Source organism: Nycticebus coucang, chromosome 1 (genome assembly GCF_027406575.1).
Source record: "Nycticebus coucang isolate mNycCou1 chromosome 1, mNycCou1.pri, whole genome shotgun sequence".
Taxonomy (NCBI): Eukaryota; Metazoa; Chordata; class Mammalia; order Primates; family Lorisidae; genus Nycticebus; species Nycticebus coucang.
In genome coordinates, this window is record NC_069780.1 from 117435146 (window position 1) to 117460589 (window position 25444).

The 25444-nt window shown below is 38.3% G+C and overlaps 1 protein-coding gene across 1 annotated transcript in view; it reads right to left on the minus strand.

Moving 5' to 3' along the window:
• Positions 1 to 25444, minus strand: part of ADGRV1 (adhesion G protein-coupled receptor V1) — a 669001-nt gene that overhangs the window by 589267 nt on the left and 54290 nt on the right. Inside the window, exons 5-11 of the mRNA XM_053586729.1 lie at positions 23494 to 23598; positions 21067 to 21180; positions 17405 to 17970; positions 16751 to 17021; positions 15976 to 16305; positions 6033 to 6209; positions 3448 to 3671 (exon numbers count right to left, since the gene is read on the minus strand). Of these exons, the coding sequence (XP_053442704.1) occupies positions 3448 to 3671; positions 6033 to 6209; positions 15976 to 16305; positions 16751 to 17021; positions 17405 to 17970; positions 21067 to 21180; positions 23494 to 23598 (1787 nt within the window). The remainder of the gene's footprint in view (positions 1 to 3447; positions 3672 to 6032; positions 6210 to 15975; positions 16306 to 16750; positions 17022 to 17404; positions 17971 to 21066; positions 21181 to 23493; positions 23599 to 25444) is intronic.

The window sequence follows — 25444 nt, forward strand, 5'->3', positions numbered from 1 at the left end:
ATAAGCTTCCCTAATCGCTAGAAAATGAAACCACACACAAGCATGCACAGCTAGGTGACAAGGGCAGTCTCTCAAGACCCATTATCATGCAGAATGGTAGTCTTGTCCAGAAACAATCACTCGCAAAGCAAAATGTGGAATCAATAAAAACAAGGCATTATTCTGTATACTTACCCGAAATATACGACAAACCTTTCGGTTTCTACCCTGTCAACACAGAAAGAAGTGTGGGAGAGGGAAAAAGAGGCAGAGCACCATCTGCCAAAATCTCACTAATACTACTACAAACTGAGAATCGCAGGGGAAAAAATGAAGCTAAAGAAAGGCTGTCTTTTTTCCCCCAAGAACTAGTAATGTTCACTTTATGGGAACTCTGCACGCCAGGCTCTTTGCTATTAACAAATGCTAGCAAGAGGTGCCACGGTTCCCACTTATGGAAGATGACCCCATGGCCAGCCAGCATGTCAAGACCCATTCAATACATTCCTTTCCAGGCCTGCTCCAAGGCTCCTGTGTGTGCCAAGCTCTGTACACACTCACAGACTGCAGCACTTGAGCAAATTTCATTCAGCCCTACTTATGATTACTTCATAGCTTTAATTAGGTTTAAAAAAAAAATAGAGTTCCATCCTCAGATCTAAAGCCAGTTGTTCTTTGAGTTAGAAAAAACAAAGCTCTAAAAAAAGAAAAAGAAAAAACAAAGCTCTATAAGCAGAGAAATCTATACCTTTCATCATTTGCACAGGAATATACCCAAGAAGCCCTACCATTATATCTTTAAATTATGCTAAATATCACTTAAACATAACTTTATATAAGAAAACCTAAACACTTTTTCAAATCCCTAAAGTATTTCATTTTCAGTCTTGAAAAGCACATGTCAAAATGTACAATCCCTGAGCTACATTTTTAAAGTCAAAACTTTCCCCCATATATAAATATGGGGTTATATGCCACACAGATCGGAATTTTTCTGAAGCAAACTGGAATGATGAAATTGTTTCTGATTTGAGGAAAATTAAACAAGGGAATATTTTTAACTAGCACAATATTTGAAAGCACCACAAATTGTTTAGTACCAGGACAACTTTTCTCTACACTTAGTTTCACTGAAATATAGAGAATTTGAATTGACATCAAAAGAAAGTTATAAACTCTGTCACAATAAAGTATTAATTCTTTTTGTTGCACTATTATATTGTAACTCACTGTAATCACATTCACCACCATCCATTCATTCTTTCACTTCAGTTTTGTCAAAAATTTTCAAAATTGAGAGATATTAATAAAATATACTATTTCAAATTACAGATTTCATTTTTATGTTTACTCAACTGAACATGTCTTTGAACATGTAAATGTCATTTGATCATTACTGTTCGTGCACAACTGACATTATACAAGTATGAACTAGTTACTAATCAAATCAAAACATTTTAATATACATTTGAACTAATTTCCTCAATTTGAAAAGAACCAATAATTTCTAAGATTCTACCCTATGATTTTGTACTTTTTTATGTACTGCTTTTTATTCATAGGAAAGAAATAAAATAAAAACAAAATAATTAAGAATTAAACTTAACCTTAAATGTTTACATATAAGATTAAAAATTCCTATTTTGAAAGAACATAGTCACTATGAATTTGCAGAAATAGAATCAAAATCATTCTTTCAACACTTATTTGAGAGCAGACTCTCGGCATAACTAACAAAGTTTCTATGGATTCCTGCAGGTTAGATTTATAATCACTATTCATTTTTCTTTAGTTATTTTCAAGATTGTCAACTGATTTAATAGGTCCTCATACCTAATTTAAAGGAAAAAAGGACATAAGTGAAAAAATTAATTTCTAATTTACAATTCATTACATTTTACTGATTTTTTTCATCATATAAAATATCTTTCCTTAGGATTGAATCTAAAAATCTAAAATATATATTAAAACCTTAAGTCTTCTAGACTGTGTGTGTATACATGTTTGTGTTTTATTTGGTTTTTGCTTTGCTTGATATCCTGGTTGTTGTTTTGTTTCACTTTCTATAAATGAACATAACGTGGCTCTGAAAGCAAACAAAAGGAACCACAGACTCTCAGTAGATTTGTCCTCTACAGTCTATATTTTTATTTTATGAAAAAATAAAAAACTCATCAAGTTTTTTAAATGTGTTTACACGAATACCTACAAAGAAAAACCTACATGGGGTGGATAGTGGATAATAAAATATAGGAAGTTCAACGGGTTAAATAAAATAATTTTTACTAATTTAGTAAAATGTCTTTTACTAAAGACATTTACAAAATGTCTCTTGAATTTACCTATGAAATCACTACTTCTGAATTGTACAAAGACTTCAAGTCGCAGTAACCTTCTCTGATAGGTACCAACCTCCATATAAAGAGAACTATATATAATACATAAGGTTGGTTTTGTTTTTTAAAAATTATTAATATCAAGTAAACATATTTATTTTAGAAAAGATTTCTGAATAAAGAAAAATTGAGAGATTGTCATATTTTCTTATATAAATTATTATAAATATAAATTTATATTTTCTTAACATAAATTTATTTTTAGAAAGGATTTCTGAATTACCGAAGAAAAACTCTTTGAGAGATTGTGATATTTTCTTAATATAAATTATCCATGCTAAGTAAATTGTTAACTGAAAAGTTACCTCTTAAATGCATGTGATTTTTAACTCTCTAGAAAATAAGTATTTTTTAATAATTAAATTCCATGTAAAAAAGAAAATTTCATTATATGACAATTAATGCTTTCTTTTTACTCACTAAAAAATAATTCTAATCGTCTGCCCCATTGAAAATGAAGCCAGAAGAGCTATTTTCTTAATTCAACATTTTAGATTTGTTGCTGCCTACATTCTCTTTTTTTTTTTTGTAGAGACAGAGTCTTACTGTATGGCCCCCAGTAGAGTGCCGTGGCCTCACACAGCTCACAACAACCTCCAACTCCTGGGCTTAGGTGATTCTCCTGCCTCAGCCTCCCAAGTAGCTGGGACTACAGGTGCCCACCACAACGCCCAGCCAGTTTTTTGGTTGCAGTTTGGCCAGGGCCGGGCCTGAACCCACCACCCTCAGTATATAGGGCCGGCGCCTTACCAACTGAGCCACAGGCGCCGCCCCTACATTCTCTTTAATATAGCGGGCTATGTTTCAGATTTATCTGATACTTCCCATAAATTCTCTTTGAAATGCTTCTTCACAATGAACAGCAGAGTAATGCTTCACTGAAGATGTAATTTATATTTACAGTCTAACCAGAAGCTATTAACAAATAACAAAAAAGTCTGAAGGCCTCCATAACACCATTTACTTGATTTATTTTTGTTTTATATGGACAAAAGAATTAAAACAAAAATCAAAAGTATTTAAGAAAACTCGAACATAATTATTATTAAATATTACCTGATTGGTTTATTACCTGTCTAGAGAAAGTGTTACAGTTTCATTCATTTCCGGTACGTCATCAGCTTTGACAGTAATGTTGATTGTGGTGTCACTTTGCCCAGATAAAAACAAAACAGAGCCATTGAAGGGACCTATATCATCCAGGGTCACTGCTTTTGAATTAAAGCCAGAGGGCTTCAAACTCCAATAGACAGTAGCCTGGCCGTCAGTTCCATCACGATGTAAGGGAATGTAAACCTTACAAAAAGAAAAAAAAAGATCAATTTATTCTAAAATATATGTCCACAAATTATATAAGTATTGCTATTAATGGGTACCTACATGAATATGTGACTATAAGAAAATAAACTATTAAATTACATTAAAAACACAATTGAACAACATTCTCTTTAAGCATGAAAATAATTTTAGATATAACTTTTTTTATTAATCTTTGCTAATCAAACATAAAACTATAAGAAATTCACAAGATTATTCTTACCTAAAAATGTATCTAACCTAAGATTTGTCTTAATAAAGCCAAAGGGTTACAAAAAACATAGATTAATCTCCCTAAAGAATATATTTCCAACAGTAGTTATCTGAAAACAGAAATTAATTTAATATCACAATATAAATTGAAAAATAAAGAATTTTATGTAAAATGCATCCTAAGTGATGAGGAGCAAAATTTAGAAAAAAGTTTCTAACTAATACAATAAATACAGTAAAAATAAAATCAGATACTCATATGATGACCCTGGATTACCTTGGGCAAGTTACTTAACCCCTCTGATCTCAATTTTTCTCATGTGAAATAAAGCTAATGATTCTCAATTTTGCAAATGTGTAGAGAGGATTAGAGATTATTTAGGTAAAGCATCTAGAACAGTGCTTCTCCATAGTATATGCTAAATAAATGGAAGCTATTATTAATATAATAATTCTGAAACAAATAGCGTTTGTTAGTTTTGCTCAAGTGCAGCACACTTTAAATATACTAATAATGGGATCGTGATGAAGCTTTTTCAAACAAAGAATGTGAAGGAATGTAGGCTATGCTTTTATGCTCCTAAAATAGGGATATTCTCTTTTTTCTTTGTCCTTTAACATCTTGAAAAAAACAAAGGTATTTTCACTATTTACCATGTTGTTACTTTGGCTAGCAAAGGTCAGAACCCAAGACCAGCGGGCAAAATAAGACTCTTAAGGAAGACCAAAAAAAGTAACAGACAGCTGAGCCCCTAAATCACTCTGAGGTAGTGGGCATAGCCTGGGCTGTGCACGGCTCAAAGAGAACAAAAGGAAACTCCTACTTTTTCGCTGTTTCCCAAGAAAAAAAGAAGGCAGGTCCAAAGACCCAAACCTGTTCCTAAAAATAGAATTTTCCTCAAGGGAGTAATATGAAATGGTAAATGTATAGCTTTATAAGATAAACAAATAGAAGCAATGCATTCTCTAAGAATGAGCTAAATGCTTGTTAGTTTTTAAAAGGAAACAGTGTATCAGGCAGCGCCTGTGGCTCAGTCGGTAAGGCGCCAGCCCCATATACCGAGGGTGGCGGGTTCAAACCCGGCCCCGGCCAAACTGCAACCAAAAAATAGCTGGGCGTTGTGGCGGGCACCTGTAGTCCCAGCTACTCGGGAGGCTGAGGCAAGAGAACCGCTTAAGCCCAGGAGTTGGAGGTTGCTGTGAGCTGTGTGAGGCCACAGCATTCTACCAAGGGCCATAAAGTTAGACTCTGTCTCTACGGAAAAAAAAAAAAAAGGAAACAGTGTATTAAGGAAAATACAATCAAAGCCATATTGAAAAATAAAGTTCCTCTGTTTATAGAAGCTAAAATACAAACAAAGGAAATTATAGTCACTGTATTTTGACAGAGGGTTTGATAACAAAAACCATTTTCCTCATTCCTGATCTCAAGTCCAAAGCAATTTAAATCAAAGCTAAGGGTGAAGGACTTGGAGAGGGTCTCAGGGACAGACTGTAACTTGAGGAAGGGTGAGGCTAAAAGGACAGGGCCAGGCCTACATAGACAGAGGCTTCGAAAAATGTAAGCAGGATATGTCTGGGGAGGAGTGTGGGGAGCAAAAGGGGTTCTGTATATATGACCATGCTTTTATGTGTGTGCATGTGTGCAAAAATTTACATATACAATATATATGCAATTTTTAAATTTCTAAGATTTTGCATTCCATAACTTTAGCACCACCACCTCCATCATAAACCATAAGGCAGCCCCTTCAGTCCTATTCAAGCACATGCAGTGCTGAGATGAATCGAGCCAAGGACCCCTGAGGGACCATGACTTAGCCATTAAAAAAAAAAGTTTACATTTGGCTATCACGGTGTCAAATGCCATAGCAGCCAAGCAAAATATCCTACTTTTACTGAGAACAATTAATTCTGATTATTCTAGAATTAATGCTATGCTATCCACCATAGCAAAAGATGATGGGATAAATACACACTCATCAGTTACTTCAGTTATTTATGTCAAATTAAACATGAAAATGATGACACCTTTTAAGACCTGTTAACTCTATATGCTAATCTTATTTTTTTTAAACAGTGCCTGTGCCTTACATCAGACTCGTTAGACCCAGTCAATCTACTTACCACTTCAACAGCAGAATCTTCTGGTTCATGCAAAATGATGGGAAGATTGCTAAGAAAGCCAATTTCCCCATTTGCAATGGCTGGAGCAACCAGTAATGAAATATTTCGAATTTCCCCAAATCTAGGACTTATGGGTGGTATTGGGGGAATTATGTTCACCAACTTCACGGTTTCCAACTATAATAAACAAATAAAAAAATAATAGGAAGTGATAGAATAGAAAAGTAATTTAAAGCCTTAACAGCTGGAGCAATAACAAACAAGCATAATGGTTGCCAATAACTCGGTCACTTCATTCTCCTGCCCCCTCATTCGCCATCCCTTTTCAATACCCAACACTGGCTTTTGGGTTCCTCTGTTCCTCAATTATTATTATTCCCCAGGGATCTTCCTAAACATTGTGTCTTATAATTTTATGCCCTCTCCTTCATAATGTCTAGATCTCACCTCCAAATTCCAAATCATTAAACCAGCTGCCCCCGAACATCACGTAAACGTCACACAGACAACTTACAGAGAGTGTCCAGACTAGAAGACGCTGTCTTTGCTCCAGGTCTTCTCCTGACTCCCATCACCAGCATCACTCCCAGCTCTTCCTCCTTTTCACCTACATCCAACTACCTTGACTTCAAAGTCAAACATCAGAGAGTTGTCCACAACTCCTTTCCCTCTTCCGCTAGCCCACACTTCCAGTCCTCCACCCTCTTACCTTCTCTTCCAGACATTTATAACTTAATGCATCTTTATCTTTAAAGAAATGCAATGTAGTGTCCCTGTAATTAACGACTATGACTGTCGGAGTAACTTTTCATGATATTCTTGCCACTGACAATGCCCTTCCTTCATATCTCACAAGTCTAAAATGTCCTCACTTTTTAAAACCAGCTAAAGTTCCCTCCTCTCCCATGAAGATTTGTTTTGGATTCTCCAGGACTCTTTATTTTACTCCTATGTGAACTTCCACTCTCATTAACCTCAGGACTTAATGATAACTTTCACATATCCTTATTCATCATTATGTTGTGTGTTGCAGTCTTTTACCTCACAACAGGCCCATGGAGCCCGTGTGGGTCTGTGTCCATCTCAGCATTTTTCCAGCACATGACGCATTTGAAACTGCAGCGGCTGCACAATGAAGATTTGCTAATTCATCTCTCCAGCACACGCTGAGCTCTAACAGGAATTCTGATATATCACAAGGCTTCAACATCTTAAATGGTCTAACTTTTCAAAATGCAACTTATCAATCCACATAACATTCACTTGAAGACTATAGGAGTGGATAATCATTACAGTATTGTAAAAGCCAAACTGATGTTAAGTTAAAATGCAATTTTGAACTTAATGAAACGTGTTGTTTACCCCTCTTCAGAGCCTCCTGTAGGGCTTTGAGATGACCCCACTAAGGAACCACCAGGAGACCTGTAATTTAAGTTGATTTTCCATAAATGGACAAGTTTCATACTTTGTGATGAAAACTTATGTTTTAAAGGGCAAAATTAAATGCTTTTTTAAAATGTTATACATTTTGCTTTGAAAATCATATATGGGAGAAAGACATTTAAAAATTCCATTTATGGGCTTGGCGCCTATAGCTCAGAGGCTAGGGCGCCAGCCACATACACTAGAGCTGGTGGGTTTGATTCCAGCCCGGGCCTGCCAAACAACAATGACAGCTCAACCAAAAAATAGCCAGGTCTTGTTGTGTCTTTGCTCCAGGTCTTCTCCTGACTCCCATCACCAGCATTGGTGAAACTAGACTGACCAATTTTGTCAAGTACTGGTACACAGACTAAGTCAAGTAAAATAAAACATGCAACTCTTTGGTATACTGTGTTTACTTTACAAAATAAATACAATGTAAAGATAAAACAGTTAAAACCACCTAAGTATAATTGTCATCCTTTCTAGAGAGAAGGAACATACATACATATATGTGTATTTATCTTACAAAAGAATACAAAAACAAATAAATAAAATACATATATTTAAACGAAATATAAATGCAAGAGTGTGAACTGTTAAGGCAAATATGTTTCTAGAATACACTGGCCGTGTGTAAGTAAGCACATTTTGTGAATGGACTTGTGCTCATACGTTCACTAAGAACAAACTGATAATGTATAAAATATCAAGGAACGAATAGATGTTTATTACTCAAAACTCTTTAAAAGGAAAGGAAAAACTCAGTCATATTTCACTTACATTTATCAAAACAGTTACAGAATTAATTCTATATATCGTATTTTTGAAAAACATAAAGAGAATATAGAAGGCTAGGAGAAGAAGGGATCAAAAAGGAAATCCAATTTCCACGGCCTATTTCATAGTCTCCAAACCTTTTCTGCCTGGGTTCCTTAAGCATCTACTAAATCAAACTCCAATTATGCATTAAGAATCATTCTTTATAGACCTGGGAATGCTATTCAGTCATTAAAAAAAAAAGATGATGATCTAGTATCTTCTGTAACAACCTGGATGGAATTGGAGACCATTCCCCTAAGTATAGCAAGAATGGAAAAACAAACACCACACATACTCAATAGTAAGTTGGAACCAGTGGATCAACACTTCTGTGTTTGTACAGATGCAAAACTCAATGAAATTCAAGTAGGTGGAAGGGGGAAAAAGGGAATGGGCAAATCCCAGCTAACAGGTGCAACAGGGAACATCCCACACTTTCTGGATGAGGGCACACTTGTAGCTTTGACTTAAAATATAGAAAAGCAAAACATATAACCAAAACATGTATAACCAAAGCACCATGATATTCTGAAATTAAAAAAAAAAAAGAAAGAAAGAATTCTTTGCTTTCAGACAGTTTGCAACTGAGACAGCAAATTAGAAACCCCACATTTTCAAAAGTTGAATCTTGGACTGAAGTATTCAGCTGAGAGGGTTACCGAGGAACGAGGAGCTCATGTCTCAGATTCTCTATTCTTTAGTTTTGTTCCACTTTCCATGCAGAGAGGCCGATGCTTCCTGTTCTGGAGTTGTTCATGGTATGTAGTACACAACCCTCCTGTTCCAACCAGCCTTCCATGGGCTACAGCGATTTTGAACCTCAAAGAATTGTGGCAGTGACTAATAACTCCTTTTCCTTCTAAGAAAGTATCAAATTAACCATCTACATTGTAGGACCTTTGTTTTTTTTTTGTTGTTGTTGCCATTGTTGTTATTTTGGGTATTTTTTTTTACTAGAGAGATACATAAAGGAGTCTAGAATTAGTGTGGAACCTTCTAACTCAGGATTACCAAAAATCAGATATTACATCCTTCTTCTAGTTTCTTCTTAGTTTTTAAGTGTCACCAAAAATAAATTCTATCATGTCCATATAGAATATGAAACATACGGCAAGTTTTGAATATGCATGTTGTAGAAGACTAATCACCACGCTTGTAGAAGCAGTCCCCGGTTCTTGAAGGAGGCATTGGGAACGGGACAATCTCCCAGCCATGGAGACATTTTGCAGCCCGGAGACAAGCCCTCAAACAACTTGGTGCATTAATGAGATAAGATCAGTCACTTGTTAGCAAGCAGGTGTTGGACCTTGAACATCTGTGGTGCAACAGGGTGGGTGTTGAGCACGTGGGGAAAGAACACATAGTAATCATTAAGGATGTAGCTCCTGTACGTGGGCCCCACAACTGTTGTATAATGCTTCAATAAAAGGCCACGGCAGAGGTTACTTGGGGCTTACCTGCACCTATGGGAAGTCCACATCTTGCAAGTGTTTGTACTTCATCCGTGTCCCGGCTGTTTTATTCACACGGTGACAGGGTGCCACAGTGACACCAATAGCATGCATTCATATAGGAAGTCTCTGACGCTACTATGATAGAAATAGTGGACCTTTCCAAAGACTAAAAGCTTAATAGAGAGATTACTGATATTACCATAGATACAGGGTCTCTTATCTGCAGTAAAAATTGGTTTTTGAGATATTATAAGAAAAGAAATTAGAAAACTAAAATGAAAACAGAAAAAATCTCTTAGGTCCAAAACAACACTTCTGCACCATCAACTCTCTGGTTTTTGTTTTTTTTTTTTTGCAGTTTTTTGGCCAGGGCTAGGTTTGAACCCACCACCTCCGGCATATGGGGCTGGCGCCCTACTCCTTTGAGCCACAGGTACCTCCCTGCACTATCAACTCTCAATCTCAAATAGCATCCCTGCCGTAGCCTACGCAAGAAAGGAGAACTGAATAATGCCTAATGAGGGACAAAAAAAAGCCTTCAACATCTATTAATGAGGACGGTTCTGAGCCCCGAGGGCACCAGAGCAGTGATGACAATTGAGCACTGACACCAAAACCAACCAAAACAAAAGGTCTCCGTTAAATTCTGAAACTCCACTCAGCAAATTACATCCCAGAGATCCTTGAAATTTGGGAAATGCTACCCTGAGTGTGAACTGATGAAATCAGGGCATATTTCCTTCCTGACAGTGTCAACTTTTAAAAGTGAACAAGCAGGTGGGTACGGGGGGCTCACATCTGTAAACCTAGCACTTTGTGAGGCCAAGGCAAGACGATCACTTGAAGACAAGAGTTCAAGAGCAGCATGAATAAGAGCAAGACCCTGTCTCTACAGAAAATAGAAACCTTAGTCAGAAGTAGTGGCATGTAGCTATAGTCTCAGCTACTCAGGAGGCTGAGGCAGGAGGATCATTGAGCCCAGCAGTTAGAGGCTGTAGTGAGCTATGATGCCACCACTATACTATAGTCTGGGCAACAGAGTGAGACCCTGTCTCAAAAAATGAAAATAAAAAAGCCAACAAGTTATGACATGTTTTTATATAAAACAGCGGTTCTCAACCTGTGAGTCACAACCCTTTTGTAATAATGAAAATACGTCCTGCATAGCAGATATTTACATTACAATTCATAACAGTAGCAAAATTACTGTTAAAAGTAGCAAAGAAAATAATTTTATGGTTGGAGGTCACCACAACATGAGGAACTGTATTAAAGGGTCGCGGCATTAGGAGACAGTAGGAAGGTTGAGAACCACTGATATAAAGCCAAACAAATAGAGTATTTTGGCTTTTGTTTTAATTTGTGAACATATCTCTAAATGTGCTCTGTTGGCAACATTATAGTTATTTTAACTTCATGCTCACAAGGTCCCAGATCACAGGCTGGGCATCTGCTCTGCTCCACTGGACAGATTCAGATCACGAGCCGCACAGCTAGGCATCTCCCAGGAGCACGCCATAAGCATGCGTCTCCCAGGAAGAAACAGACACAACAGTGGGTAAAGCCAGGCTGTACATGTCCATCACTCAAAGAAAAATTCACGGGTCCTCCAGAAACTGGGTTGACGTCACAGACAAAAGCAGGCATCACTTGAAAATCTGCAGCCACTTGGAGGAGACACAACAAAATAACAATTGTCACACTCCAGCCACAACATGCAGTGGGTTTAATTCCTTGTGGTCTGGTGGTGCAAGGAGACTGGAGAATTATTAGTAGGAGTTATAGAAGATTAATATAGAAAAATAATAGATACAAACAAAGAGATAGTTTTAAAAGCAGCGTGGCTCAGGAGGCAGCACACACTTTGTGAGATTTCCAGGATGCCGCCCTGAGTATCAGGGTAGCTCTGTGTTTATTTCATACATCAGTGTTACAGTCATAAATCTCACGAAAGCCAGGCAGACAATCCTGTCATGCTGTGCTAGCATGGTCCCGTCATGGTCCTTGCTGCGCTTGCATTCCTACTAACTACACTCACTCGTTGCATGGATTTACTTGTTACCTTTTACTGCTTCAAAGTATTATGGTCTTAATGTAAACAGAGTCTTGATAAGGAAGCCAATCAGAGGCCGACTGAAGGACCAAATCCTAGCTGACCCCCAGTCACACACCACAGCTGTGATGTTTTAATACCCTGACAGCCTGTGTCCAAACAGATAGACTCCTCTCAGGCCAATCAAGGTGACAGAAGAAAGGAGATCTTTCTTCTCCTTATCTGGTCTAGAGCAAGTCTTCCTGGAATTGGACAAAGTTTAAAGAATTCCCATTCTTAACTCCCAAAAACCACTCCCTCAGAGCACACAGCCTTGCCCTGGCAGAAAGCAGCTTCAAGGCCTCCAGCCAGCTGCTGAGCCACAGCTGTGAGGGGAGGGGGCACCTATAAACGCTAGGCTGCAGAAACAGTAAAGTGACAGGATCTCATACTTTGTGCTCAGAGCCAGGAAAATAGGTCCGAATCGATTCCTCATAACAGTCTCCCTTTGTCTAGACCAGACATCCTCAAACTTTTTAAACAGGGGGCCAATTCACCGTCCCTCAGACTGTTGGAGGGCCAGACTATAGTTTAAAAAAAAAAACAAAACTATGAACAAATTCCTATGCACACTGCACATATCTTATTTTGAAGTAAAAAACAAAATGGGAACAAATACAATTCACACCGCTTCACGTGGCCCGCAGGCCGCCGTTTGAGGGTCTGGTCTAGACTCTGTTCCCTATTCCTAATAATATTTCTAATCTACTAACAACTCATAATTGAGTATTAGTTTCAAACTTATAAAATCATTATTACTAGCAATGCAAGCACATTGATATGACTCCTCCCTTCAGTATTCCCACACGCACCCTTCAAACTATGATACTAATAACAATAAAAATGAAGATCAGAGTCTCCTGCAGTAGTGACAAAGGTTTTGGAGAAGATGGCAAAGGCCTCCTCCATGTAGGCATATCACAAAAAGGCATTCCCTAAATACTGACAACCCCAACGTCCCTATTTGAGGTCACCCTCTAGGCCTCTGGGCCAAGAGTCCACACAAGCTGCACAAATAGCCCAAGCACAAGTTATGGCTCAGCTAAAAAAAAAGCCAAGAAGCTTTTTAGCTTGATCAGATCCCAGTAATATATTTTTGGTGTTGCTTCAGTGGGAATGGGAGAAGATCTTTGCAGGCTATGTTTTCGACAAAGGTCTGATAGCTAGAATCTACAAAGAACTCAAATTAATAAAAAAAAGAACAAAAAATCTTTGTGGGCAAGAAACTTGAAAAGACCTGATAACGACAGGCGAATGGCCAACAAACACATGAAAAAATGCTCATCGTCTTTAATCATCAGAGAAATGCAAATCGAAATCACTTTGAGATATCACCTAACTCCAGTAAAATTAGCCCACATCACAAAATCCCAAAACTACAGATGCTGGGGATAGATGTGGAAAGAAGGGAACACTTCTACACTGCTGGTGGGATTGCAAACTAATATGGCCTTTTTGGAAAGAAGTATGGACAATTCTCAAGGAATTAAAAGTTGACCTACTGGGCAGCACCAGTGGCTCAGTGAGCAGGGCGCCAGCCCCATATGCCGAGGGTGGCGGGTTCAAACCCAGCCCCGGCCAAACTGCAACAAAAAAAATAGCCGGGCATTGTGGCGGGCGCCTATAGTCCCAGCTACTTGGGAGGCTGAGGCAGGAGAATCGCCTAAGCCCAGGAGTTGGAGGTTGCGTGAGCTGTGTGATGCCACGGCACTCTACCGAGGGCAATAAAGTGAAACTCTGTCTCTACAAAAAACAAAAAACAAACAAAAAAAAAAGTTGACCTACTGTTTGAGTCTGCAATATCATTACTAAGTATCTACCCAGATGAACAAAAATAATTTTACAACAAAGACATCTATACCATAATGTTTACTGAAGCCCAATTCATAATAGCCAAGTCATGAAAGCAGCCTAAATGCCCATCAACCCATGAATGAATAAACAAATTGTAGTATATGTATACCACGAAATATTATGCAGCCCTAAAAAAGAGGGAGACTTTACATCTTTTATGTTTACCTGGATGGAGCTGAAACATACTCTTCTCAGTAAAGTATCTCAAGAATGGAAGAAAAAGTATCCAATGTACTCACTACTATTATAAAACCAATACATAAACACTTACACATTCATATGAATGATAAAACACAAATATAGTCCAGAAAGAAGTGGGGGTGGCATTTGTCGGGATCTCACTTAATGTGCACAATGCAAGGGTACATTTCAAAACAACAAAGAGTATATTATAAATGTCTTACCACAAAAAAATAAGTGAGATGATGGTTATGTAAATTAGTTTGATTTAAGCATTCCACTTTGTATATCAAATAATCACATTGTATCCCATAAATGTATACAGTTATGATTTAATAACAATTAAGTTTAAAAAATTAAAAATAAAAAGCCAAAAGACTTCAGGACGAAAGAGGGAATCCCACCAAGTGCTGAGCTAGGCGTGACAGTTCCCTGAAATTCAGAACACCAAGGAGCATTTGTAAAAAGCTTTCAGAGATAAAGAGCAAGTTACCAGAAAGGCAAATCATTTCCTTCCCTTCAAATTTCTCGTCAGCAACTCTGGAAGCTTAAAGACAATAACCTTCCAAGCTCTAGAGAAGAAATTATTTTAATCTAGAAATATCTACCAAGTCAAACTATCAACGTGAGTATGAAATTTTACATTTTCAGTTGCTTAAAGGCTCAAACAATTAAACAATTGACCGAGCCTATACCCTGTCTGCACATCTTTTAAGGATAGATATACTACAACAAAATGAAACAGAACCTAAGGTAGGAAAAGCAAAAGATCAGGAATATTCAGGAGCTCACGTAAAAACTGCCCCAAACAACAGATGCAAACAGCACAGAAAGCCGTTCGTACAACCAAACTCAACATTCAGCATGTACAGGAAGACAGCTGGGAGATCTCGATCATGAAGTAGAGGTAACACATGGAAAGGTGTAAATTATCAACTCAGATTAAACAATAAATCATAAAACGAAGTCTAGGCAAAAATATGAAGCAAATTTAAATGTGCCATGAGGTAGAGAAATTAATGGATAGCATATTTCGTACAATATATCCTTCAGGTGGCAAAATGTATGGTGATATAATATTTTGGCTCTCTATTGATCACTTATACTAGTTCACTCTATATTAAATTTTATTTACGTAATTAAAATTTGATAAGTATCCATTTTGCTTTCTAATTTTCAGAACCAGCTGATCAACACATGAAAAATAGCATCATAAATAAAGACAGCCATTTTAAAATTTGACAATAAAAATAAGGTGTCAGTTAATAGAAGTAAGGAAATAAAAGATATAAAATGGAAGGACATGCTATGGGGCCCATACTTCTCATTAAATAGTTGAAAGTTCTGAAATTCGGCTCCATGCCATAGTACAGTGGTTAGAGCACCAACCACATACACCAAGGCAGGCAAGTTCGAACCTGTCCTGGGCCTGCTAAACAATGACAACTGCAATAAAAAAAATCCAGGTGTTGTGGTGGGCACTTGTAGTCCCAGCTACTTGGGAGGCTGAGGCAAGAGAATCACTTAAGCCCAAGAGTTAGAGGTTGCTGTGAGCTGTGACACCACAGCACTCTACTGAGGGCGACATAGTGACAATGTCTAAAAAAAAAAAAGAAAGAAAGAAAGTTCTGAAATTCTATCTATAGTTAGTAGACAAATAAACCAATTTTGAGTATATTATTTAAAAGTAGCTATAAAATGTTTTATACTGCCCTTTTATCTCTGAAATATTCTCCCAGAAATACCAGTTGTGCAAAACATATTTATTCTACAAACCCATTCTTGTGTCACATTTTCTCAAATCGACTCAAAAAAATGTAGAACCTCTCTCTTTCCCAATGCCTCTATAACACTTTGCAAATAACTCCATTACGTCATCCATCACAGTCTAAGATTCCACGTCCGGTGTACTTGGAGTATCACCTGACTAACTTTGGTAGAACCCTGGCCTTGTTCATCATTATATTCCTTGGAAGTGGGCATAGTTTCACTTTAGCCTCCCTAAACAGCTTTTAGTAACAAATAGTAGAATCCAAAATTCAAACAAAGGCAAAATAACAGTTAACTCTCTCCCTTTGATAAATAGCTGAAATTGCTATTATTTCAATCATTAAATTACCTGTACTAGAAAGTGGGCTCCATTTTGAAGGAATGCATCGTTTCTTATTGGTAATTTTGTAGTGACTTGAGTTTTTTGTTCTGGAAAAATGAGGCCGTTTCTCCCGGATGTATTTAAGATGCCATCCTTTGCTCGCAGGGGGTCCACAGCTCCGGGGGGAATATAGAGTGCAGAGTAAAGCATCCTCACATCCCCTTTAGCTCCTCCTAGTCTTGCAAAACTCAAGGACAGATAGCGTTCACCTGGACTGCTTTCAATCTTCTGGTGTTCCAGGGGGTAAAGTGTTATCAGGCCATAAACATCATCACTGTCCTGAATGTAGAACAAAAGCTGCAGATAAAAGAATAAAACTGTAAAGCACAGAATTCTCACACCTGAGAATGGTTGATCAGAGATGGTCAAACTCTGTATTTTTCATGTTATTCTGATTTTAATATTTAATTATAAATCATGCCTTAAAATGATGATTTCTTGTCTTTAATAAATATTTCTTTGTAGAAGGCACAGCATTAAGCAAGAAAACCATCGTTTCTGAAACCTGTCACATCAACTAGATATAAATTTGATTTGCACAATCAAATTGTTTGGCTCTTCTATAGCACAGAAACATTCAAACGAACAAACAAAAAGCCAGGCATGGTGGCTTGCACCTGGTCTCAAACACCTGAGGCCGGTAGTTTGAGACCAGGCTGGGGAACATAATGAGACCTCCGGCTCTACAAAAATAACTTTACAAAAAAGAAACATTCACAAGTAATGCACAACGGGAGATTACCTCTGCTGGTTCGCTCACTTCTGCACCCCCTCGTGTTGTATGAGGCAGAATTTGAAGTAGATAAGCTTCTGCCTCCTCGGGAAGGTCATCGTTAACAACAGTCAGAGGAATTGATGCCAACATCTGCCCTTGTGCAAAATGGAGAACTCCAGAACTCGGTCTGATGTCTGCAGTTACTGGGGAGGGATCACTGCTGTTCCGTGTCAACACCCAGTTCACAGAGACATTCCCATGGGTGCCGCCATTTCTAACCACTGTAATTTCTTCAAATCTAGAATTTTTTAAAAGAAATACACAGAAAAAGAATATAAAGAAAGTTACACAACAATATATACACTCATTTCCCTTAGATAGGCTTTCCCAATGCCAAGTTGGCCATCAGACGCCTGTAAAAGCAAAACCACATCACAACAAATCGTTGTTTTTAATATGAAGAGAGATGTATGTGAGCATGTCCTATGAAACTATCATGATGCGAATTCTCTTGGATGACTGAATCACACTTAAAATAAGAAAGCAGTGAAGCCACGATAGGGAAAATCACGTATACTTACTCTCATCATCCGTCATTGTACCCAACACTGCGAGCATTAACTCTGGGAATGATATGGTAATATCAAAGTAATGTGACAGCAGCTTTAAAGTAAATCATACCTCGACACCGCATCTTCATCGATTATAACTGTCCTCTCAAACAAGAGACTGTTGAATGAGAGGACTCCATAGGGCTTATCATTGGGCTTAATGGTGACCTGCACAGTGGACGGGCTTATGAGCACGGCGTCTCCCTGTAAGGTGTCTTTCAGTAACATGATGTGAAATGATTCAGCAATTTCTGGTATGGTGTCATCAACTATTTGAAATTTCAGCTGAGTTTCATGAACAAAAGGTGGAAAAACAATAGTTGTGTTTGGCTGAAGATCAATGAAGTCCGAGTTCTGTTGGGCATGGGCTGTGGAATTCCCAGTCACAACAGCATAACTGACCGAAACTTCATATTCGTCAGGTCCGATCAGATTTCCACTATTGTCCTTCCCACAGACTACCGGGATTACCAGTATGTGGTCTTCCTCAGGGACCAAATAAACATTCTGAATGAATCTCACGGGACTATCATTTTTCTTAATGATGATCTCAACTGAATTCCTGGAGGTGTTGATCTCAGCTCCTCCTTCTACACGTTTTAGTTGAACCAAAAATATCTCATCATTTTCTGGCACCTGTCAACACAGTGGCAAAACATCAATGTCACACTAAAGTGTGACACCTCAGTACAATTACATAGTAATAAAAATTCTGTAACTAAGGAAGCAAACGGAGAGGCTTGTTTAGTCTCTAATTACTAACATGCTTTCCAAGGGTAAATAACATACTTTAGATAAGGAAGGGAAAGTTAACAAAGCAATGGTATATTGAGGTAATAAACCACAGTCACATCTTTCACCCTAAACCAGTCTTTAGATAACTCCAATTAAATAGTAAACATAGACATGAATTCTTTCCATTTTATTGGTTTGGTAGAGTCAGAAGCACCATTCAAGGTACAATAATACGTGGATCCCCACGAAAAGTTTTGAGTTACACAAAAGTCAAAAAGCATAAAATCCACATGGATAGAAATGAAATGAATGAAGCCCTCCCAGCAACACGGTAAGCTGAAACTTGCACGGGTGAATCAGAAAGGACACCGTAGACTGTTTCCTGGAAATGAAATAATGGACCATAACACAGTCTGTCTCAAAATTTTTTTTTTTTTTTGTAGAGACATAGTCTCACTTTATGGCCCTCGGGTAGAGTGCCGTGGCATCATACAGCTCACAGCAACCTCCAACTCCTGGGCCTAAGCGATTCTCTTGCCTCAGCCTCCCGAGTAGCTGGGACTACAGGCGCCCGCCACAACGCCCGGCTATTTTTTGGTTGCAGTTCAGCCGGGGCCGGGTTTGAACCCGCCACCCTCGGTATATGGGGCCGGCGCCTTACCGATAGCAACCTACATATCTAAGAATCTGGAAAGTATATTAAACATCACATCAAAACTGTTAGTTTTTAACCATGTGAATTATTCCTGCTTCTCCTCAATGGGTTTCTAATTCAGCAGTTAAACAGGTGGCACTGCCATGCGATTTCCAACACACACATCCTGCCTCCCTGGGAAACATGGTGTTAAGAGTCACCACTAGGCAGGGTGTGATGGCTCAGGCCTGTACTCCTAGCACTTAGGGAGGCTGAGTTGGGAGAACTGCTTAAACCCAGGAGTCCAAGACCAGCCTGAGCAGCATAGTGAGACCTCATCTCTACAACAAATAAAAACGTTAGGTGGCTCATGCCTGTAATCCTAGCACTCTGGAATGCTGAGGTGGGTGACCAGCCTGAGCCAGAGCAAGACCTCATCTCTAAAAATAGCTGAGCAATGCGGCGGGTTACTGTTGTCCCAGCTACTGGGGAGGCTGAGGCAAGGGGATTGCTTAAGCCCAAGAGTTTAAGGTTGCTGTGAGCTATGACATCACTGCACTCTACCGAGGGCTACAAAGTGAGACTCTGTCTCAAAAAAAAAAAATTAAAAAATAAAAATTAGCCAGCCGTGGTGGTGCACACCTGTGGTCCTTAGCTACTGGGGAGGCTGAGGCAGAAGGACTGGTTAACTGCACTCTATCCTGGGCAGCAGAGTAAGTCTGTGTCTCAAAAAAAAGAAAAAACATGAAGAAAAAAATTATAGTCACTACTAGGCAAAATTAAAGTAAAATCTTTTTTGTTTGTTTGTTCGGTAGCTGCACAAAAATCCTGGAATTAATCTCCACTGTTCTGTCTAAGCTTTTTATTCCCATAAATTCTATTTTATAATTAAAGTGAAAAAAATACATATGTTTATCTCCATCAATAGCAACATTAAAAAGAAAGCTGTTTATCTCAAAAATTAAAATGCTATTATTTGACTAATGATCTTTCATATTTATAATCAAAATGTATAACTAATCATCTCACCAAATAATAGCTATTTCAATGTTCTGATATCTTAAACGTTTCTGCAGGCTTCCAGAATCAAGGATACTAGAGTTATCAATACTACCAAATATTTTACTTTTTCAAGATAAATACTCTTTTCTCTCTTTTTTTGTAGTTTTTGGCCAGGCCGGGTTTGAGCCTGCCACCCCCAGTATATGGGACCGGCAACCCTACTCCTTGAGTCACAGGCACTGCCTGATAAATATTCTTTTCTAGTAAGGTCTTCTAATGTGTATTTTTCCTTTTCTTGGGGTTTCTTTTGATTTTATTTCAGAAATTGTATAGGAAGAGCTATAAATCCCTTAGATTCTTCTATTAAAAAGTCATGTTTTTGGCTCTGTGTCCATGCTTAGTGGTTACAGTGCCAGCCACATACACTGAGGCTGGCGAGTTCCAACCCAGCCCGGGCCTGCTGAACAATAATGACAACTGTAACAAAAAATAGCCAGGTGGGGCGGCGCCTGTGGCTCAAAGGAGTAGGGCACTGGCCCTATGTACCGGAGGTGGTGGGTTCAAACGCAGCCTTGGCCAAAAAAAAAAAAAAACGCAAAAAAAAAAATTAGCCAGGGGTTGTGGTGGGCACCTGTAGTCCCAGCTATTTGGGAAGCTGAGGCAAGAGAATCACTTAAGCCCAAGAGTTTGAGGTTGCTGTGAGCTGTGACACCACAACACTCTACTGAGGGCAACAAAGTGAGAAAAAACAATAAATAAATAAAAGTCATGTTTTCTCTTGCTTAGGTCATGGGGGAGGGGAGGTATCCTTGTCCTCCACTACTCAGATTCATTCTTTCCTTAGTGATTAAACCAGCTATGCTATATATCTCAACCCTTGGCAGTTTCAATGTGAAATTTTTGAAAATAATAAAAACTTTGTCATGAATGGGAACATTTAAAATATCCACACAAGAGTATTGATAGCAGGAGAATTTCCTTCGGTCTTATAATAAAATATCTATTCTGAGTTGGTACTGTTCTTGTTCAAAACTGAAATTACTAACAAAAATCAATCACCAGAGTAAACAAAATGCTTAACTTTTTGTATTATGTGTTGTTTCCAGCTACATATAGGTTATCAGTTCTTAGACATGTTATTTAATGTGAGTTAAGTAAGGGAAATAATAATACGCATTCCAAAATAGTCAACTGTTTATAGCTAAAGTATGACTGGACACCACCGGCTAACTTTACATAGCACTATGTTTTGGAATATTTTAAAACGCTGAACACAATTGAACACTTGACATAAAGTTTTCTGACATGTCTGTAACCCAGACAAAGTCCTTGTTGCACTGAAGCATCTAACATTAACCCACCTCATCATCAAGTACTGTCAAATTATAAATTACTGTTGCTCTGCCAGGAAGAAACGTGATATTTCCTTTAACTGGACTCAAATCTTCTTCTGGGGGATTTGGGCCACCCTCTACCTGCAAAGAAATACAGTTCCATCAGTGGATGCAAAATATTTCACAATATTGAGAAAGCATTCTTATGTCAGCTGACAAAAATCAGAAATTTATTTAAAGATGTTTTACAAGATTTATACTAACTTGTACATAAGTTTACCCTTCTAATTAACAGTCAGAACTTATAATGTAATTATAGATCTTGACTATAATTGCATTAAACTGTGTGGTTTTTAAGAGCTCTCTATTTTTTATCAACTATTGTATAATTAAACCTGAAGGGAAAAACTCTATAAATATTCCTTTTTGAAAGAAAAGTCCAAAATTAGTAAATTCCCTCAAGTAACAGAATCAAATACTTTCTACTTCGCAGACTGGATGTGAAGAATGTATACAGTCATTTATTTTTTAAAGTATTAAGTACTCCATGCCTTACGAATTCTTTTAGGGTCTAAGGATACAGCAGTGAACAAAGCAAACTCCCTTCCATGTAGGCTTGACATTTAATGGAAGGGAATACGTAATAAATAAATAAATGCTTATACAACAGAATAGAGAAAAAAATTAAGAGCAGAGAGAGACTGAGTGCTGCAGAAGGGCCAGTCACATGCAAGAACGTCATCACAAAGCACTCAAACAGAACAGGGCGACCTTAACTTCTCCACGAATGTTACCCATGCTTATGGAAACAAGAAAAAGGCTACAAGACTCAATAAAATACACTTTAGACATCCACAGGTAAGTTGAAAGCATTGTAACCTGGATGCCTTATCTTCTCTACAGCCACTTATTTTCTAATCTTTCCTATATTTATTATTAGAAATATTTTCAAGCCAGACACCACAGCTCAGCCTGTAATCTTCATACTCAGGGAGGCCAAGGCGGGAGGATCACTTGAGTTCAGGAGTTTGAGATCAACCTGAACAAGAGCGAGACTCTATCTCTCTACTAAAAATAGAAAAACTAGGCTCGGCACCAGTAGCTCAAGAGGCTAACGCCATGGTTAGCTCAATAGCCAACCATATACACCAGAGCTGGCAGGTTCGAATCCAGCCTGGGCCTGCCAAACCATAATGACAACTACAACCAAAAAATTGCCAGGCATTGTGGTGGGCACCTGTAGTCCCAGCTACTCTGGAGGCTGAGGCAAGAGAATCACTTAAGCCCAAGAGTTGGAGGTTGCTGTGAGCTGTGACGCCACAGCACTCTACTCAGGGTGACAGTTTGAGGCTCTGTCTCAAAAAAAAAAAAAAAAAAAAAATAGAAAAACTAGCAGGATGTTGTGGCAGGCGCCGGTAGTTCCAGCTACTCAGGTGGCTGAGGCAGGAGGATCACTTGAGCCCAAGAGTTTGAGGTTACTGTGAGCTATGACACCACGGCACTCTATCCATATATGTATTTCAAAAACTTACTACCTACATTCATATTCTTCAGTACATGAAAAATTGCTGGGGGCTTCCTGAGTAGAACTCACAAGACTACTGCATATTTAATATGTGCTCACTATATTTTTAATGTATTGTCGACTTACTATTTTATGTTCTTATGTAATTAATTTGATGCCTATGGGCATAAAAAAGACTCTTCTATGCTTCAACAGAATTGTGTTACATGAATCCAAGTATCTGTTGTATTGGTGTTGAAGTTAATAATTAAGATAGAAACTGGTATCAGAAATTTCTAAAACTTCATGAATGTTTGACAATAGCACATGATCATGTTCTGGATCTTATAAACCCAAAAATTAGTTCAAGATTCAAACATGTGTCCCACAGAGCAGTGCCTTACGGGTACTCTTACCATATTGGCAGGCACATGGTTAGTAAGCAATCAGATGAAATGAGCGGAGCTAGCACCTAAGAACCACTCCTTCCCACAGCCTGGGTTATTCATGCAACAGCTGTGGTGTCTGTGGTTGAGTGCAGTGGCTGTTAACAGCACCCAGTAAGGGTGCTAAAAAAAATGGGGGAAGAGTACGCACCAAAGTACTGTATCTAAGCCGAAGTAATCCCATGGGTATTTTTAAAATGTATGTCCTTGAAAAGGAGTATCATAAAGGTTCTATGAATTTTATAGAATTAACATTATTATTCTATTTTGTGATTTATATTACCCTATATCTAAAATGATGTGTTGTTTCATGTAGGCCTTATGAGCAAATAGCAAGGACATTTTTACATTAATCAAGAAACTGACCAGATAACAAAGGAATGATCTTTATTTTATTGGTATTGGGCCATACTTATTATACGAAGGCCTCGATTTGTAAAATTATAGCTACCTGGTATGTGCCCCAAAGTGTTACCATTTAAAATGAGTTCAGAATAAACTTACCTCAAAAGTCACAGTGACCATTCCGTAGGTCCCCTTCTCCCTGACCAGAGTAAGAGGCACAGACTCGTTTCTGCCCCTGGGCTCACTCACTGTGACTGAGGAAGGCTATTCATTGGGAAGAGCAAACACAATCAAGCACCAAGCAACTGAAGTAGGAAGCGGTAAAAACTGTTACCTTAAAAACTGCAAATTGCCCAGACCACTCAATCCACACTGTACCTCAAGAATGTGCTACTTCCTAGCACCATCCAGCTGATACACACACTGAAAAAGCTAAAAATAATAGTGTGAAGGGAACGTAAAACTACCCTGGCAAAAGATGTGGGTTCTTGTCCTGGTTCTACCATTACTAGCCATTCTGCTGAGGGATTTAAAGGTTGTGACAAATTCAAATGTTCACAGAGGACCAAAAGGTCATGGGAATTAGCAGTTCAGCCCCCCACATCAAGGTGGTAGTTCCCTGGGACCAGCACTTGGCCTTGCTCCCAAGCACGCTTCCCTCCTCCTCAGCCAGCTTGTCACTGAAAATCAGACAGTGCTAATGACTTTCAGGACCTGCCCACTGCAGGAGGAGAGAGGGTGAGGCTGCAGAGGAAATGCACTGGTGTGGCTGGCTCACACTCAGCGCAGAAGAGGAGGAACACAGCCAAGTGCATACCTGCGGGGCAGCAGGGTCCACCTCTCAAAATGACATCAGTTCTCAGCACCCTTATCCATAAATGGGGTTAGGAACCTGGATCAAAGGATCATGCCAATGCTTAACTGGCCCCAACACATACAGAGGGCTTGGTAAACATTGGCTATTACCATCACCAATGTCAACTTCATTGTCAATATAATCATCATCAAGGCTGGAAACAAAAACCAGTCTCTTAAGCACCTACTGTGAGCTCAAGAGTTACTTAGTTTAATTTTAAAGATGTGGGGCACATCCCCATTCAGAAGCTGTCAGAGGCTACCTGACAACACTGGGACCCCACCAGTCCAGGACCTAGGACCAGTGCCAGAGATAAGGATTCATTCCTAGAAGCTAAGATGTATAGACTATCACAAAAGTGGAAAAAACTTTAGTCAATACAAGGTCGGGGGTGATAAGCTGGAGTAAGTGTAGCAGGAAAGCAGTTTGGGGAGAAATTAAGCAATGAAGGGAGCCTAGTTCATAGTCAATAATTCTCTATTCTTCAAACAGCAATGACTAATTAATGTTTGTAAATAACAATATAATGGAGGTTATCAAATATCTACGAAAATGAGGTCAATCAAATACCCTTTTTATGAAGGTACTGTAACTATAAAGATCATATTTACTTATATAGCTCCCTTTGTTTCAAAGATAATTTAAGGTACTAAGAAAATGACATACAATACAACCAACTGTAGTAGCAATTTTAAAATTGTAAAAAGTTGGGAAGAACTGATTGTGTTGTACCTTATTAATGATAATTAGTAACATGATTCAAGAAGACTCCAAATCAAGAAGGCTATCATACTCTAAAATGTAGTGGTCAAACCCAACTGGATTAAAGATAAATTTTGCTTTATTTTAAGAGACAGAGACCATTTCTGCCAGGGAGGGACCTGTCTTGTGTGTCTCATTTCTAAAGATAAAATCTTCCAACCATAGGATTGGCCAGAGCCAGGGGAGTTTGGTGTTAAGGGAGAGAAAATACACTGCTGAGTAAAACTAAGGTGGAAGAGACGGAATTTCCACCTTCCGGAAATATTAATTAATGGAAGATGGGGAGATGTGAGATAAGCTGCAGAATTTTAAAGAGCTGTGATGTCTGCTAGTCAACTCTAAGTTTACCGCAGGTGTTTTCAGTATTCTTTCAGTACACTTTCTCACCTCCCCACCACTCCAAACTTTCAGGAGAGTCTAACAGACAATACTTTCTTTCTGTGGCATTTGGGGAAATCAAACAAAAGGCTCTGGTTAGCACATCTGAGTTAG